The sequence below is a fragment of the Triticum aestivum genome, chromosome 6B, assembly GCF_018294505.1.
Source record: "Triticum aestivum cultivar Chinese Spring chromosome 6B, IWGSC CS RefSeq v2.1, whole genome shotgun sequence".
NCBI lineage: Eukaryota > Viridiplantae > Streptophyta > Magnoliopsida > Poales > Poaceae > Triticum > Triticum aestivum.
The window spans coordinates 181,199,075-181,212,786 of NC_057810.1; the positions used below are offsets into that span (position 1 = coordinate 181,199,075).

Below are 13,712 nucleotides of genomic sequence, written 5' to 3' on the forward strand. Positions count from 1 at the left end.
GCCGTAACTCATCCACTACCTCGCCGTCTTGCTGGATCAAGAAGACGTGGACGTCGCCGAGCTGAACGTGCACTGAACCCGGAGGTGCCATACATTCCGTACTCGATCAGTTGGATTGTGAAGAAGTTCGACTACATTAACCGCGTTACTAAACGCTTCCGCTTGCGGTCTACAGGGGTACGTAGACACACTTTCTCCCTCGTTGCTATGCATCTCCATGAATAAATCTTGTGTGTGCGTAGAATTTTTTTATTTTGCATGCAACGTTTCCTAACATGGTGCCCATGAGCGCGGCCACCCATGTGTCAGATTGCCAGGTTGAAACCTGGGTGAATTGAACCGTTGAAGGAGAAGGGCGAGCGGTAGGAGGCTGGAAGGTGGGACAGCAAGAGGGTACTATTTTTTCCCCACTGTGTACATTTACGCTTTCTCCTCAAGAATACGTAACAAAGGATATGCCTTCCGGACTGTTTACATGGCCCCGCCGTCGTCTTCTCCTCCCCTTCCGGCATGGGCGGCGGCGAACGCCCTCTTCCGACGCCACCGACGCCTTCTCCCGCTCCTCCTTCCTCCCGCCTCCCTCTGCGCCCTCCTTCCAGTCCTCTCCCACTGCCTCGTTTCCGGCCTCGCCGGCAACCCCTTCGTCGCCTCCCGCCTCATCCTCGCCTCCTCGCGCCTCTCCCTCACATTCTCCCTCCTCCTCCTTTCCCACCTCCCAGCCTCCTCCCTCTCGCCGTTCTCCTTCAACTCGCTCATACGCGCGTCGCCTCCAAGCCTCGCCCTCCGCCTGTTCGAACAAATGCGCCTTCGAGGCGTTCCCACGGACAACTACACCCTCCCCTTCTTGATCCATACCTGTTCCGGCAGTGACACTCCACTGGGACAGTCCCTGCACGGGAAAAGCGTCCGTCTCGGTTACAGCTCCCACGTCTTCACGCAGACGGCGCTGATGAACATGTACTTTGGGTGTGACCTGGCTGTTCCCGCTGGCAGGGTGTTCGATGAAATGCAGGCGAGGGATCTGGTTGCATGGACCGGCATGGTCTCTGGTTATGTGGCCTCTGGAATGCACCTTCGAGCTGCTGAGGTCTTTAAGGAAATGAGAGGTAGTGAGGAGGTTGCAAGGCCTAACGTGGCAACGCTGGTGTCGGTTGCTTCTGCCGGTGCTGGTCTTGGCTCCCTGGAGTATGCTAAGGGGCTGCACGGCTATGTGGAGAAGGTGGGGTTGCGAGGCGATTTGATTGTGACGAATGCACTGATGGATATGTATGGAAAGTGTGGTAGCATAGAGTCAGCTCGTGCTCTGTTTGATTTCATGCATGAGAAGGACCTACTTTCATGGACAACGATGATTTCAGTGTTGGCTTCTCATGGACATGGCAATGAAGCGGTTGCTTTGTTCTTAAGCATGCGAGATGTGCGAGTACTGCCGGATTCAACCACCTTCATTGTGGTTCTGTCTGCTTGTAGCCATACTGGACTGGTGGATGAGGGGATATCAATCTTCAATTCCATGGCGAGTGAGTACAAGGTCACCCCAGATATTAAGCACTATGGTTGCATGGTGGATCTTTTCAGCAGGGGAGGGCTTCTTTCACGTGCTTATGAGCTTATTGACAGCATGCCTTTTGAGCCAAACTTGGCAATTCTTGGAGCATTGCTGAGTGCATGCAGTGTCAATAATGAACTGGAGATTGGGGAACTAGTTCTCAAGAAGATTGATTCTGTTTGCTCCTATAAAGGAGGTGCTGGTGTGCTTCTGTCGAACATCTACGCTAACCAGAACCTGTGGCATGAAGTTGATTCCATTAGAAGGAAGATAAGAAGTGGTACCATTCCGAGAAAGCCACCTGGTCAGAGTTCGGTGGCATCAGAGGTTCCTTTCATGAGTTTGTGATTTGGAGGTGAGGGTGTCCAGTCTCTATTGAGTTGCTCTTGTCATTGTACGGATTAGGAAGTTACCACACAAATACAGTAATCTTATCAAATGTTGCTTGTTTCAAGATGTCATGATTCTCATGGTTAATTTTTGGAAAATGAATGTGTAAGTTGCATAATACATGCCACTAAACTAGATTTTGAGCATGTTGATTGCTGGATAGAGATCAATATCTGTATAAGCAATAGGAATGACAATATTGTTTTTTGACAGAGTAAGTTTGGATGACACATTTGCCTATACTTCTGTTATGTAGCAAGACATACATTCTTGTGCCCCAAAGCATGACTTATGTGCATACTCTCCTTCTTTGATGAGCATCAGTGAGGGCTAGTAGGACCTGGTAAATCCTATGATTCCACTAAATATTATGTTATATTATGTCCTCAGCTCATATGTGGTTTGATTTCACATGTTTCCACTTGTACTTCATTTGCACCTGAGTTAATATTATTCAGCCTATCAAATATTTCATATTCTCTTGTTTAGATTCCCATGAGAATTTTTTATTATGATGAAGTCATTATTAATTTTCCAATCTTGGTTAGCTGACCCTTCTTTTTTGTATTTTTTGCAAATGCAGCTTTTAAAGAGAAATCCACTTTGTTGTCCCTGTTAACCTTGACTGGCAAAATGGCCGATTTCCATGCGGACTGGTAAGGAAGGCTCATCAATTGCTTTTACGACAAGGCAGCACTATCTCTTCTTTGCTTTTACTATTGAGTATAGTCGTGAGCATATGATACTTGTGGCATCATAAGTACGTTGATCGACTGTACTTCTGTTTCTAACAGGAGATGAGGTCTCTGGGCAGCATATTTTTCAAGATTAGCTTTCCATAGCGCGCACGGAAACACTAAACTTAAGACACGAACTTCTTCCCTGCTAATGAAACAGCACGGTAAGTACACCAACTTCCCTTATCATTTAGGAAGTAAGACAAAGTATACCATCTTATCCACTGTTTCCATCCAAACAAATACATATACACACCATGCACTCATACATGCAGGCGTGATGCCTTCTTGCAGCATTTTCACTGAAAAAGCATGAGGCATAAACAGTCAAATGTTTTGTACCGGCTTACAAATTGCCTGGCTGGGGATTGAAATGTGTGGCCAGGGCCAGGGCTGATGCGTGTGCCATGTAACTTTGAGCTTCTTCGTTAGCAACACAAGGATGCCTAAAACTTGTCCTTCTGATAAAAGAATTCACGTTCCTGAACTGAAGTGGAGAAGTATGCTATCAGAGCCCCCGAGCATGTTACTCCCTCCTTTCCGGTTTAAATCCACGCGCATCCCTAGATCGGCAATTCGACCAATGTAATACAAATTGTATATCACAGAAGTTATATCACTAGAAAATACTCCCTCCGTCCGAAAATACTTGTCCTCGAAATGGATAAAATGGATGTATGTATAACTAAAATAAGTCTAGATACATCCATTTTTAGGACAAGTATTTCCGGACGGAGGGAGTATTATACTTGAAGTTTCTAATGGTATTTCTTTTGTGATATATAACCCGTGTTACAGTGCTCAGTTTGTTGATCTAGCGTACGCATGGTCCTTTTAAACTGGGAAGGAGGCAGCAGCATGTATACCTAGTGTTTGTGTGAACTCAACTGCCCACTTGAATGCTACTGCAATCCGGTGGCAACTTGCCAGCATCTTGCTTGGATACCATAACATTCTAGTAATATTTTCACGAAGTGATGGATGCTGAGTTACAGTATCTTTTTCTTGTGTGGTGTTGTTATATCCATTGCCGAAATGTGGATTAGATTTTCCAATTATTCGTATCAGCCATATCCATGTGCGTGCATGCTAAGCTGCGAGGCAAGTTGTTGTGGTAGGGACAAGGAATAGAGAAACGACCGGATAAAGGTGCCATCAGCAGACTGCTCTCCGTCCTGTTGCTGTATTCAAACAGTAGTACAATGGTGGCTCTTGGGCTGGCTAGGAGGCATGTTCCCTTTTGGAGATTCTGCCTTTGTTTGGCAAAATACTGAGAACGAAATACTGTTTGGGCAGAAATACTGTTTGGGCAGAAATCACATATTTGACCTGAGGACGAAATCAAATCACAAACTGACCTGGTCACGAAATTTTTTCACTCTGCTGACCCTTTGGTGTGGTGCCCGACAGCTGGGCGCCGCACCCTACTGTGCAGCGCCCATCCCTTAGGCGTCGCACATCCTGCCAGCGTGGCAGCCCTGGTCCAGTTGCGGCCCCACACGCACCTGTGCAGCGCCTAAGGGATAGGCACCACACTGTGACGTGCAGCGCCTATACCTTAGGCGCTGCACAGTGACTTAAGCGCGGTCGCCCCAGCCCGACCAAGAAGTTTCTTCATCTGTTCGCTCTCTGGACAGAGAGCAGCGGCGGCGCCCCCATCTAATCCCCCCCCCCCTCATCCCTCTCCGATCTGAAGATTTGATCCGTGGATTCGATCCCCAATCCATCCTACTAGGTAAACTCTTCCGTTCTCTTTCTTTTGCTCCATAAATTTGTTGCCATTTTAGAGATTTGTCCAAGATTTGATGGAACCCTTGATTTGTTTGATTTGCTCGATTTAGGATGTGTATTCATATTGGTAGTACCGTAGTGTTATTTATTAGTTCACAATATATGATTCTTGTTAGTGAAACCCTAGATTGTTTAGTTTTTATAGATATATATGAGATGCCTATTTTTATAGATAACTATGAGATGTTGATTTTTGTAGACATATATGAGATGTTTGTTTAGATATATATTAGATGTTGAGTTTATTTCAAATATTAGATGTTGAGTTTATTTAAAATATTAGATGTTTAGTTTATTTGAACACATATGAATATTCATTGTGTGAGAAGGAGATGTTGAGATTCTTGTAGTTGAACACATATTATATGTTTAGTGTATATTTGAGATGAAGATGAACTCATATATGTTTATTGTTTGAAATTGTAAGGATGGTTTGGCTTCTGGACGATGTCTACGACGTGCAACACCGGTCCTACATGATGCGCGAGAAGGATAAGGTAATAATGAGTAATCTAAATCTTTTGCAAATTTGCCTTTAGTTGAAATTTACATGCCATAAGATTTGTCATTACTTGTTTTTTGCGGAAGCTTGAACCTCTGAAGATTCGGTATCACGGGGTCTCTGGTCCTGCCATGCCTTAGGACGAGCGGTACACACCGTACATCAAGCGGGCAGGACTACTCCCGTGGATTCTGTTGGTCGGCGGGTCCACGCCGAATCTGAATGCTCCACTGGTGTCCGCTCTTGTTGATCGATGGAGGCTGGAGACGCACAGTTTCCATCTTCGGATTGGGGAGATGACCGTGACGCTCGAGGATGTCTCGTTGATCACCGGTCTTGCTATCGTCGGGAGGCCTCTCTGTATGAGTATCGATTCTAATGGGTGGCGTGAGCAGATGATTGCTCTTATCGGTATGGCTCCTACCGAGGCTGAGGCTGATGTAGAGGAGGGAGAAGAGAAGAAGAGGGAAAGGAAAGCAGCCGATTCAAAATAACTTTGCGACGTGCCCTCCGGATGCCACTGATGATGTGATCCAGACACATGCTCGTGTGTATATGTGGTACGTTGTGTCGAGGACTTTGTTTTCTGACTCCACTGGCAAGAACGCTCCATGGATGTGGCTGAAGGCGTTGACCGTCTTCGATAACAAATGGAGCTGGGGTTGAGCGACTCTTGCCTACTTGTACCGACAGGTAGTTGGTCTGTTTTGTGATCAACTCATTTCTTCATTAGCAATGCAAGATTGCTGTCAAGTTAACATTGTTTTTCTTTCATATGTAGCTGGACGGTGTGTGTTGCAGGATCACAGATAGTGCAGGCATTGGTGGTAATTTGCTTCTACTTTCTGTATGGAGCTGGGAGCGTCTGCCTGTTGGACGCCCGAAGAGCGTCAGGTTTGATCCTTGGTATGCAGATGAACATGACGAATTACGGCGCCCCACGTGGGCTTACAAGTGGGATATCGTTTCCGAGATGACGAATGATGTCAATCTTATGTACCAAAAGTACATTGCCGAGTTGGACACGATTACGCCTGAGCAGGTAAGGAGGTCATTATTTCAGTCCTTTCTCATGCTTGCTTGAAAAATAGTCATCAAATTTGCATTGTTGCCCTGTTTCATAGGTGGAATGGCAGCCATATGGTGCGGGTGAGAGCTTGGGATACACCGAGGAGTTCCGCCTCAACCCGATGTGCTTGTGGGATAAGGATCTCTGGCTTATGCGGTGCCCACTGATATGCAACTGGGTGGTTGAGTTTCATTTGCCGCATCGCGTGTATCGTCAGTTTGGTCTGTTCCAGCCTCACCCGCCGGACTGGGTGGACACGGACAAAGCACTTCATAGGTAAGAGAGCATGTCTGCGTATTGTCTAAGCATTGGGACTCCTTTTGATTGTGCTAATGTTTGGTTTTATACCACGCAGGTTGGACAGGAGAAGGCAGCGGAAGATAAAGGACTGGGACAAGCATCATGCTTCGTATGTTATCCGCTTCCAGCTTTCTGTGGAGCAAGCTCGTAGCACTGCATGCGCCCCGCTTCGTGAGCACAGCCAACAAGATTTTGATAACTACGTACGATGGTTTATTGGAATTACTCGAGTTGAGATATTGCCGCCGGCATATAATGAGGATATTCTTAAAGAATCCGTAAACTTTGAGGATCTAGCAAAGGGGAAGTACAACAGAGATGTCAGGAAAGGGCAAGGAGTCCCTGTTGTTCCGGTGATTAACTATGTGGTAAAGTGTTCCCTTCTTTACTTTCCCGTTGACCGTATTACACATATTTGAATGACTAACGCATTCATTCTTTCTCATTCGTAGCGCACCGAGATCAAGAAAGCAGCTGATGAGAGCCAGTCTATTCTGGAGAAGACACCGGTTGGAACTGGCAATGATGATGGTTCACTACGAGCATTCCTCAAGGTACATATCGCATTCACTATGAGAGCCAGTCTATGTTGCGAAGTTTGATATCTTACACACTTGTTTATGTTACAGCGTCAGGCCAAGAAGTTAAGGCGGTTATCGAACCTTCTCGGTTGTCATGATCCTGAATATGATGAACCATCTGCCTCTAGGTCTGGTACACCATCAGACCCCGCATCTCACCATGAGGGGGACGATGTGAGTTCCTCATATGCTTATATGGATGATGAGGGTGCGCTCACCCAAGAGGTATGACTAAGCCTTTAGATGTGATTCTCACTTGATTACGACACCGGCCTTGACCATATTGTTTCGTTGTGTGATAGGGCCATGAGCTTGATGATGACATGATTTTGGCGGACGCTCAAGCTCGGTCCGCATATGTGTTCAAGCCTAGACAGCCCAGACGCCGGTACACGCCCAACGACTATGACAACAGAGGCAACCCAAAGGTGGTCGCAGGGACCTCGCGGATGGCTAGCTTGGATGATGAGGCGGAGGAGGAGGCGGAGGCGCAGGCGCAGGCGGAGGAGGAAGTGCACCAAGAGGAGGCTCGTGCTCCTAAGAAGAAGAAGATTGCCTGCAGGCGTGGCATCAGGAACACGCGCGGAAGGCATTAGTGCTTTGTGTTAGGTTGATGAACTTGTGAGGTTATGTTATATGTTGGTGAACTCTTACTAGTGTGGTATTTGTGTTTGCGAACTTGAAGTAATGTTGAATTGTCTTAAATGATATGATGTTCAAGTTATTAGTTCTCTTTGCTTAGCATGTGCAGTTTATAGTACTTTTATTGATGTTCTAGTTATGTGAGTGCTGCTGCAGGAGGCCAAAATGGCATCTGTTTCTGCAGTTTAGCTTATAGCAGCACTGCAGCGCCCAACAGTTAGGCGTTGCACTGTACTGTGTGGCGCCCAACGGTTAGGCGCTGCACTGTACAGTGCAGCGCCCTACCCTTAGGCGTTGCACTACTTCCATGGCTATCCAGAGAGCCACAGTTGGCTTGCATCACATCCATAATACTTAAAATGACTGCAGCATCACAGCAATTTGAACAAACACAAATTTTATGCCGACGAGTTCATAACTTAAGACAATTCAAACATTACTACGACATGGTTAACGACACATTCATTACAAATGACAAATGGCAGCTTGTCCTAGAAGATAGTTCACCAACATCTCACATGCCCTCACAACTTCACGACATATTCATTAGAAGATAGTTGACGACGAGTGCACCGAAGCGAAGTCCCTACTGAGTAGAGCGAGGCCATTTCCCCTTCTTGTCACGTGCCGAGTCCTCCTCTTGCGCCTCGCGAGCCTTTGCAAGCTTTCTTGCCCTCTCCTCCTCACGAGCAAGTTTCGCTTGGCGTGCCCTCTCCTCCTCTCGTTTCTTCCGCTCCATCCTCTCCTTCTAACGACGCTCTTCCTCCAAGCATCTTCGAAACGATTCTTCGAATCGCCGTTGCCTCCTAAGACAATCTGCGTATTGGTTCTTTTTCACATCTTCTGGCACTTCAAGATCTATCCACGTGAAGTACTTGCATAGAGGAGGCGGTGACTACATAAAAATTTGTTGTTAGTGTTGACACAAATTTGAGAGTAACATTTTACTTCTCGAGCTTACCGGTGGTTGGTCATAGGCGTTAGTTGGAAGTGCACGATCATAAGCATAGTTCGGGCATACAAAATATCTCTGCCCTTCCGTCCATGCTTTCTTTCGGTCGATGGACACCTTCACCTTGCAAACATCTCCACACCAACATGGCAGGATGTTGACATCTTTCTCCTTCACCTTGTCCAAAGATGCGTCCTTCCACTTGTTCGGCATGTCTTCTTGGTTAGCACACGGTGGCCTCGTCATGGAACCGGATGAAGCCATGCCTACAAAACCGAGAATTATTGGTCAACCCTAACCCCCACTTAACAATAAACACAACCCTAAGACCAACATAACCCTAACACCAACATCAAGCACACATAACCCTAACCCTAGCATACTATGGAAGCCTAACCATACCAAATTAGCAAAGAAACACAAATTTCCAAATCCTAGCAAAAACTAGGGTTTCCCCCAAACTAGCAAGATTTGAGCAAATGTGACAATTCCTATGGATGAAAACGAGGGGATCGGAGGAGATTACCTTAAGGGAGGGGATTGGCTTCGAAATCCACGGTCAAATACTCCGGATCTGAGAAGGATTTGAGAGGTGGAGAGACGAGGGCAGAGGGGAGGCACTGAGCTTCGGGTTTGTGTGGAGGGTGGGGGTGTGTGGGTGGGGATGGGTGGGAGGGAGTTGGTGCAGTCTAATAAATGTCCAGGTGTGCAGCGCCCAAGGGAAAGGCGCCACACTGCACAGTGCAGCGCCTTGCCCTTATGTGACGCCCGGATAATTAAGCTATAGTAACCCTCACCAAATGATGCCACGTCACCTCGATTACTGTTGTTAATCACGCGTAGTTCAAAACCGATTCGAAATTCAAATTTAAAATAAAGTCAAACCAGTAAAATTTTCAAATGTCAGAACTAAAAGGTACAAACGGTGACAAATAAAGCATAGGTAATTATGGTGAAGAAATCACCCTTTTATAAAATGTTTGAATGCTCTAAAATGATTTAAGCAGTAGCTAAAACAACTAAATAAATGCCTTTTGTATTTTATAAAATACTAAACTATTTTATTTGGGGGTTAGACCTTTTTGTGACCGAGGTATAACTAGTAATAATAATTTAGGTGCAACTTTTATGTTTTATAAAACTAAAATAATATAAATCCGTAGAAGAAAATAAATAAAAGAAAAGAGATAAAACAGAAAAACAAAAGACAAAAAAAAATATAGGAGAGAAACCCCCCGGGGCTCCGGCCCAGCAGGCCACCAGCCCAACTGGGCCACGACCTGCCAGGCCGACCCAAATCTCCTTTGGCCCAACCGGCCTCCCCATAACCCCCACTCCCCCCCGGTCCAACCCTAGACCCGCCAATCGCACCACTCCCCCCCCATCCCCGCTGGATCTGGATCGGGGCAAAATCCCGATCCCCTCGCCCCTCTCCCCGCGCACCCGTCGCCGCTCGGACTGCGCCTAACGCCGCTCGGAGCTCGTCCTCGCCGGCGCCCCTCCCCACCGGCCTGCCTCCTCTACGACGTCGTCGCCGTCCTCCTCCTCGCCCCCCGTTGCCCCGAACCCCACGAACCCCCCTGTGAGCCCCCGTTCTTCTCCTCCGCCTCGCCCCGCACGCGCTCAGCAGCGCCGTCCCGACGCCCGCGGCGTCGCGCCCGCACGCGCGGCACCCGCGCCGTGGCCGGCTCCCTGCTCATGACCGCGCTCGTGGCCGCACCCCCGGCCTCCTCTTCTCTCCCCGTCTCCGTCGTCCGTTCCGTCGCGTCGACGGGATTGCCGAACGGCACCACGGCCACCGCACCGCCTCCCCCCTCCTCCCGCTCGCTCGCACGCCCATGGTCGCGCGCCCGCGCCGACCGCAGCTGCGGCTGCCCTTCCCCGTCCCCCTGTGTGCCGCGCCCCCTCGCTGCGGCTCCCCTCACTGCCGACCCGCGCCCACCCAGGCCACCGGCCCCCTCTTCTCCGGCGCTCTGCCGTGGTCGCCGGCGCCCCAGTTGGGTTGCCCCTGCCGGTCGCGCCCGACGCCCGTGAACCCCCCCACACCCGCTATGGCTCCCTGTGCCAATGACAGGTGGGCCTAGCCCAAAATGTTTTAATAAAAAAGGAATTAAAAAATATTAAATAAATAAATAAATAATAATTAACATAATTAAAATATTAATTAATTAATTAAGTAATTAATTAAGTTAATTAATCCTGATTAGATTAACCTAATCACTAATTAAACTAATTAATCTGTTTTAGTTAATCTTAGTCAATGACAGAGGGACCCACACGTCAGGTTGACCAGGTCAATGGTCAATGTTGACTGCTGACATCACTCTGATGTCATGCTGACGTCATCATTTACTATTCTGGATAGTGTTGGATTTAAATAAATAATTAAATAAAATCAGAAAATAATTAAATCTTTAGAAAATCATATCTTTTAATCCGTAACTCGGATTAAAATATTTTCAACATGAAAGTTGCTCAGAACGACGAGACGAACCTGGATACGTAGCCCGTTCGTCCACCACACACCCCTAACATATCAAACCCGCAACTTTCCCCCTCCGGTTCATCTGTCAGAAAACACGAAACACCGGGAATACTTTCCCGGATGTTTTCCCCCCTTCACCGGTATCACCTACTACCGCGTTAGGGCACACCGAACACCGCGTATTGCCTTGTTATATTTTGTGATGCTTTGTTTGCTCTGTATTCATTATTTCTTCCCCCTCTTCTCTCCGGTAGACTACGAGACCGACGCTGCTGCTGACCAGTTCGACTACGGAGTTGACGACCCCTCTCTCTTGCCAGAGCAACCAGGCAAGCCCCCCCTTTGATCACCAGATATCGCCTACTCTTCTCTATACTGCTTGCATTAGAGTAGTGTAGCATGTTACTGCTTTCCGTTAATCCTATTCTGATGCATAGCCTGTCATTGCTGCTACAGTCATTGATACCTTACCCGCAATCCTAAATGCTTAGTATAGGATGCTAGTGTTCCATCAGTGGCCCTACACTCTTGTCCGTCTGCCATGCTATACTACTGGGCTGTGATCACTTCGGGAGGTGATCACGGGCATATACTATATACTTTACACTGTTACATTACCTGTGATACTGTTCGGAGTTGGGGGCTGAAGGGGCAGGTGGCTCCATCCCGGTAGAGGTGGGCCTGGGTTCCCGACGGCCCCCGACTGTTACTTGGTGGCGGAGCGACAGGGCAGGTTGAGACCGCCTAGGAGAGAGGTGGGCCTGGCCCTGTTCGGCGTTCGCGGATACTTAACACGCTTAACGAGATCTTGGTATTTGATCTGAGTTGGCTACGAGCCTATACGCACTAACCATCTACGCGGGAGTAGTTATGGGTATCCCGACGTCGTGGTATCAGCCGAAGCACTTCAGACGTCAACGACGGAGCAGCGCGCGCCGGATTGGAACGTAAGCCTGCTCTTGTATTAAGGGGGCTAGTTCTGCTTCCGGCCGCCCTCGCAACGTGCAGGTGTGCTATGGGCGATGGGCCCAGACCCCTGTGCGCTTAGGTTTAGACCGGCGTGCTGGCCTCTCTGTTTTGCCTAGGTGGGGCTGCGACATGTTGATCTTCCGAGGCCGGGCATGACCCAGGAAAGTGTGTCCGGCCAAATGGGATCAAGCGTGTTGGGTAAGTTGGTGCACCCCTGCAGGGAAGTTAATCTATTCGAATAGCCGTGATCTTCGGTAACAGGACGACTTGGAGTTGTACCTTGACCTTATGACAACTAGAACCGGATACTTAATAAAACACACCCTTCCAAGTTCCACAGACAACCCGGTGATCGCTTTTCCACAGGGCGACGAGGAGAGGATCGCCGGGTAGGATTATGCTACGCGATGCTCTTGGAGATGCTACATGGAGATGCTACTTGGAGGACTTCAATCTACTCTCTCCTACATGCTGCAAGACGAAGGCTGCCAGAAGCGTAGTCTTCGACAGGATTAGCTATCCCCCTCTTATTCTGGCATTCTGCAGTTCAGTCCACTGATATGGCCTCCTTACACATATACCCATGCATATGTAGTGTAGTTCCTTGCTTGCGAGTACTTTGGATGAGTACTCACGGTTGCTTTCTTCCCCCCTTTTCCCCCTTTCCTTTCTTTCTGGTTGTCGCAACCAGATGCTAGAGTCCAGGAGCCAGACGCCATCGTCGACGACGACCCCTACTACACCGGAGGTGCCTACTACTACGTGCTGCCCGCTGATGACGACCGGGAGTAGTTTAGGAGGATCCCAGGCAGGAGGCCTGCGCCTCTTTCGATCTGTATCCCAGTTTGTGCTAGCCTTCTTAAGGCAAACTTGTTTAACTTATGTCTGTACTCAGATATTGTTGCTTCCGCTGACTCGTCTATGATCGAGCAATTGTATTCAAGCCCTCGAGGCCCCTGGCTTGTATTATGATGCTTGTATGACTTATTTATGTTTTAGAGTTGTGTTGTGATATCTTCCCGTGAGTCCCTGATCTTGATCGTACACGTTTGCATGCATGATTAGTGTACGATTGAATCGGGGGCGTCACACCTTAGGCGCTGCACACCTAGACATGCCAGTCCAGAGAGCACCAGGAGCGTTCCAGTAGCTTTTCCACCCCAAAATTTGCTAAGTCAGTGTGCAGCGCCCAAAGCCTAGGCGCTGCACCCTACTGTGCAGCGCCCAAGGCCAAGGCGCTGCATTGTGTAGTGTGGCGCCTTGCCCGTAGGCGCTGCACGCGGATTTAGCAAATTTTGGGGGTGCAAAACCTACTGGAATGCTTCTGTTGCTCTCTGGACTGGCATGTCCAGGTGTGCAGCGCCCAAGGCCAAGGCGCTGCACTATGTAGTGTGGCGCCTCGCCCATAGGTGCTGCACACCTGGACATGTCAGTTCAGAGAGCAACAGAAGCATTCCAGTAGGTTTTGCACAGTGTGGCGCCTAGCCCTCGGGCGCCACACTACACAGTGCAGCGCCTTGGCCTTGGGCGCTGCACTAACTGATGTTTTCAAATACCTACTGGTTTTTTTGTTTTGTGATTCATAAAGATGCCACATAATCATATCCAAATTACATGTAGTAGTCCAAAACATAGAAATACTAGTCCAAATCACATACTCATACACACATAGCACATATACTTGTCCAAATCACATAGTCATACACACATAGGGTCTCACATAGTCATACACAGAAATATTAGTC

At 48.1% G+C, this 13,712-nt stretch overlaps 2 protein-coding genes across 4 annotated transcripts; both read left to right on the forward strand.

Annotated features, from left to right (window-relative positions):
* Positions 1-460: 460 nt before the first annotated feature.
* On the forward strand, positions 461-4,962 carry LOC123136455 (pentatricopeptide repeat-containing protein At4g21065). 3 transcript variants are annotated; one of them, XM_044555830.1, is made up of 4 exons: positions 461-1,904; positions 2,523-2,595; positions 2,734-2,840; positions 4,895-4,962. In XM_044555830.1, the coding sequence occupies exon 1, from the start codon at positions 476-478 to the stop codon at positions 1,895-1,897; it is 1,422 nt and encodes a 473-aa protein (XP_044411765.1). In that variant the 5' UTR covers positions 461-475; the 3' UTR covers positions 1,898-1,904; positions 2,523-2,595; positions 2,734-2,840; positions 4,895-4,962. The 3 variants fall into 3 exon arrangements, with proteins under 3 accessions (XP_044411765.1, XP_044411764.1, XP_044411763.1); XM_044555829.1 differs by lacking the exon at positions 4,895-4,962 and adding an exon at positions 2,952-4,421; XM_044555828.1 differs by lacking the exon at positions 4,895-4,962 and adding an exon at positions 2,971-4,421.
* Positions 4,963-5,565: 603 nt separating this feature from the next.
* On the forward strand, positions 5,566-13,452 carry LOC123139072 (uncharacterized). The gene is made up of 7 exons (XM_044558889.1): positions 5,566-5,662; positions 5,751-6,011; positions 6,094-6,314; positions 6,394-6,706; positions 6,791-6,892; positions 6,968-7,131; positions 13,320-13,452. Exons 2-7 carry the CDS (start codon positions 5,943-5,945, stop codon positions 13,450-13,452), a joined length of 1,002 nt encoding a protein of 333 aa, XP_044414824.1. The 5' UTR covers positions 5,566-5,662; positions 5,751-5,942.
* The last annotated feature ends 260 nt before the right edge of the window (positions 13,453-13,712 follow it).

Bases quoted from the DNA above. Each gene is read 5' to 3' on its own strand.
- LOC123139072 (XM_044558889.1), top strand. From the start codon at position 5,943: ATGACGAATGATGTCAATCTTATGTACCAAAAGTACATTGCCGAGTTG. The intron at 6,893-6,967 runs GTACATATCGCA...TTTATGTTACAG, and splicing joins CACTACGAGCATTCCTCAAG to CGTCAGGCCAAGAAGTTAAG. The intron at 7,132-13,319 runs GCTCACCCAAGA...TGGCATGTCCAG, and splicing joins TATATGGATGATGAGGGTGC to GTGTGCAGCGCCCAAGGCCA.
- LOC123136455 (XM_044555830.1), top strand. From the start codon at position 476: ATGGCCCCGCCGTCGTCTTCTCCTCCCCTTCCGGCATGGGCGGCGGCG.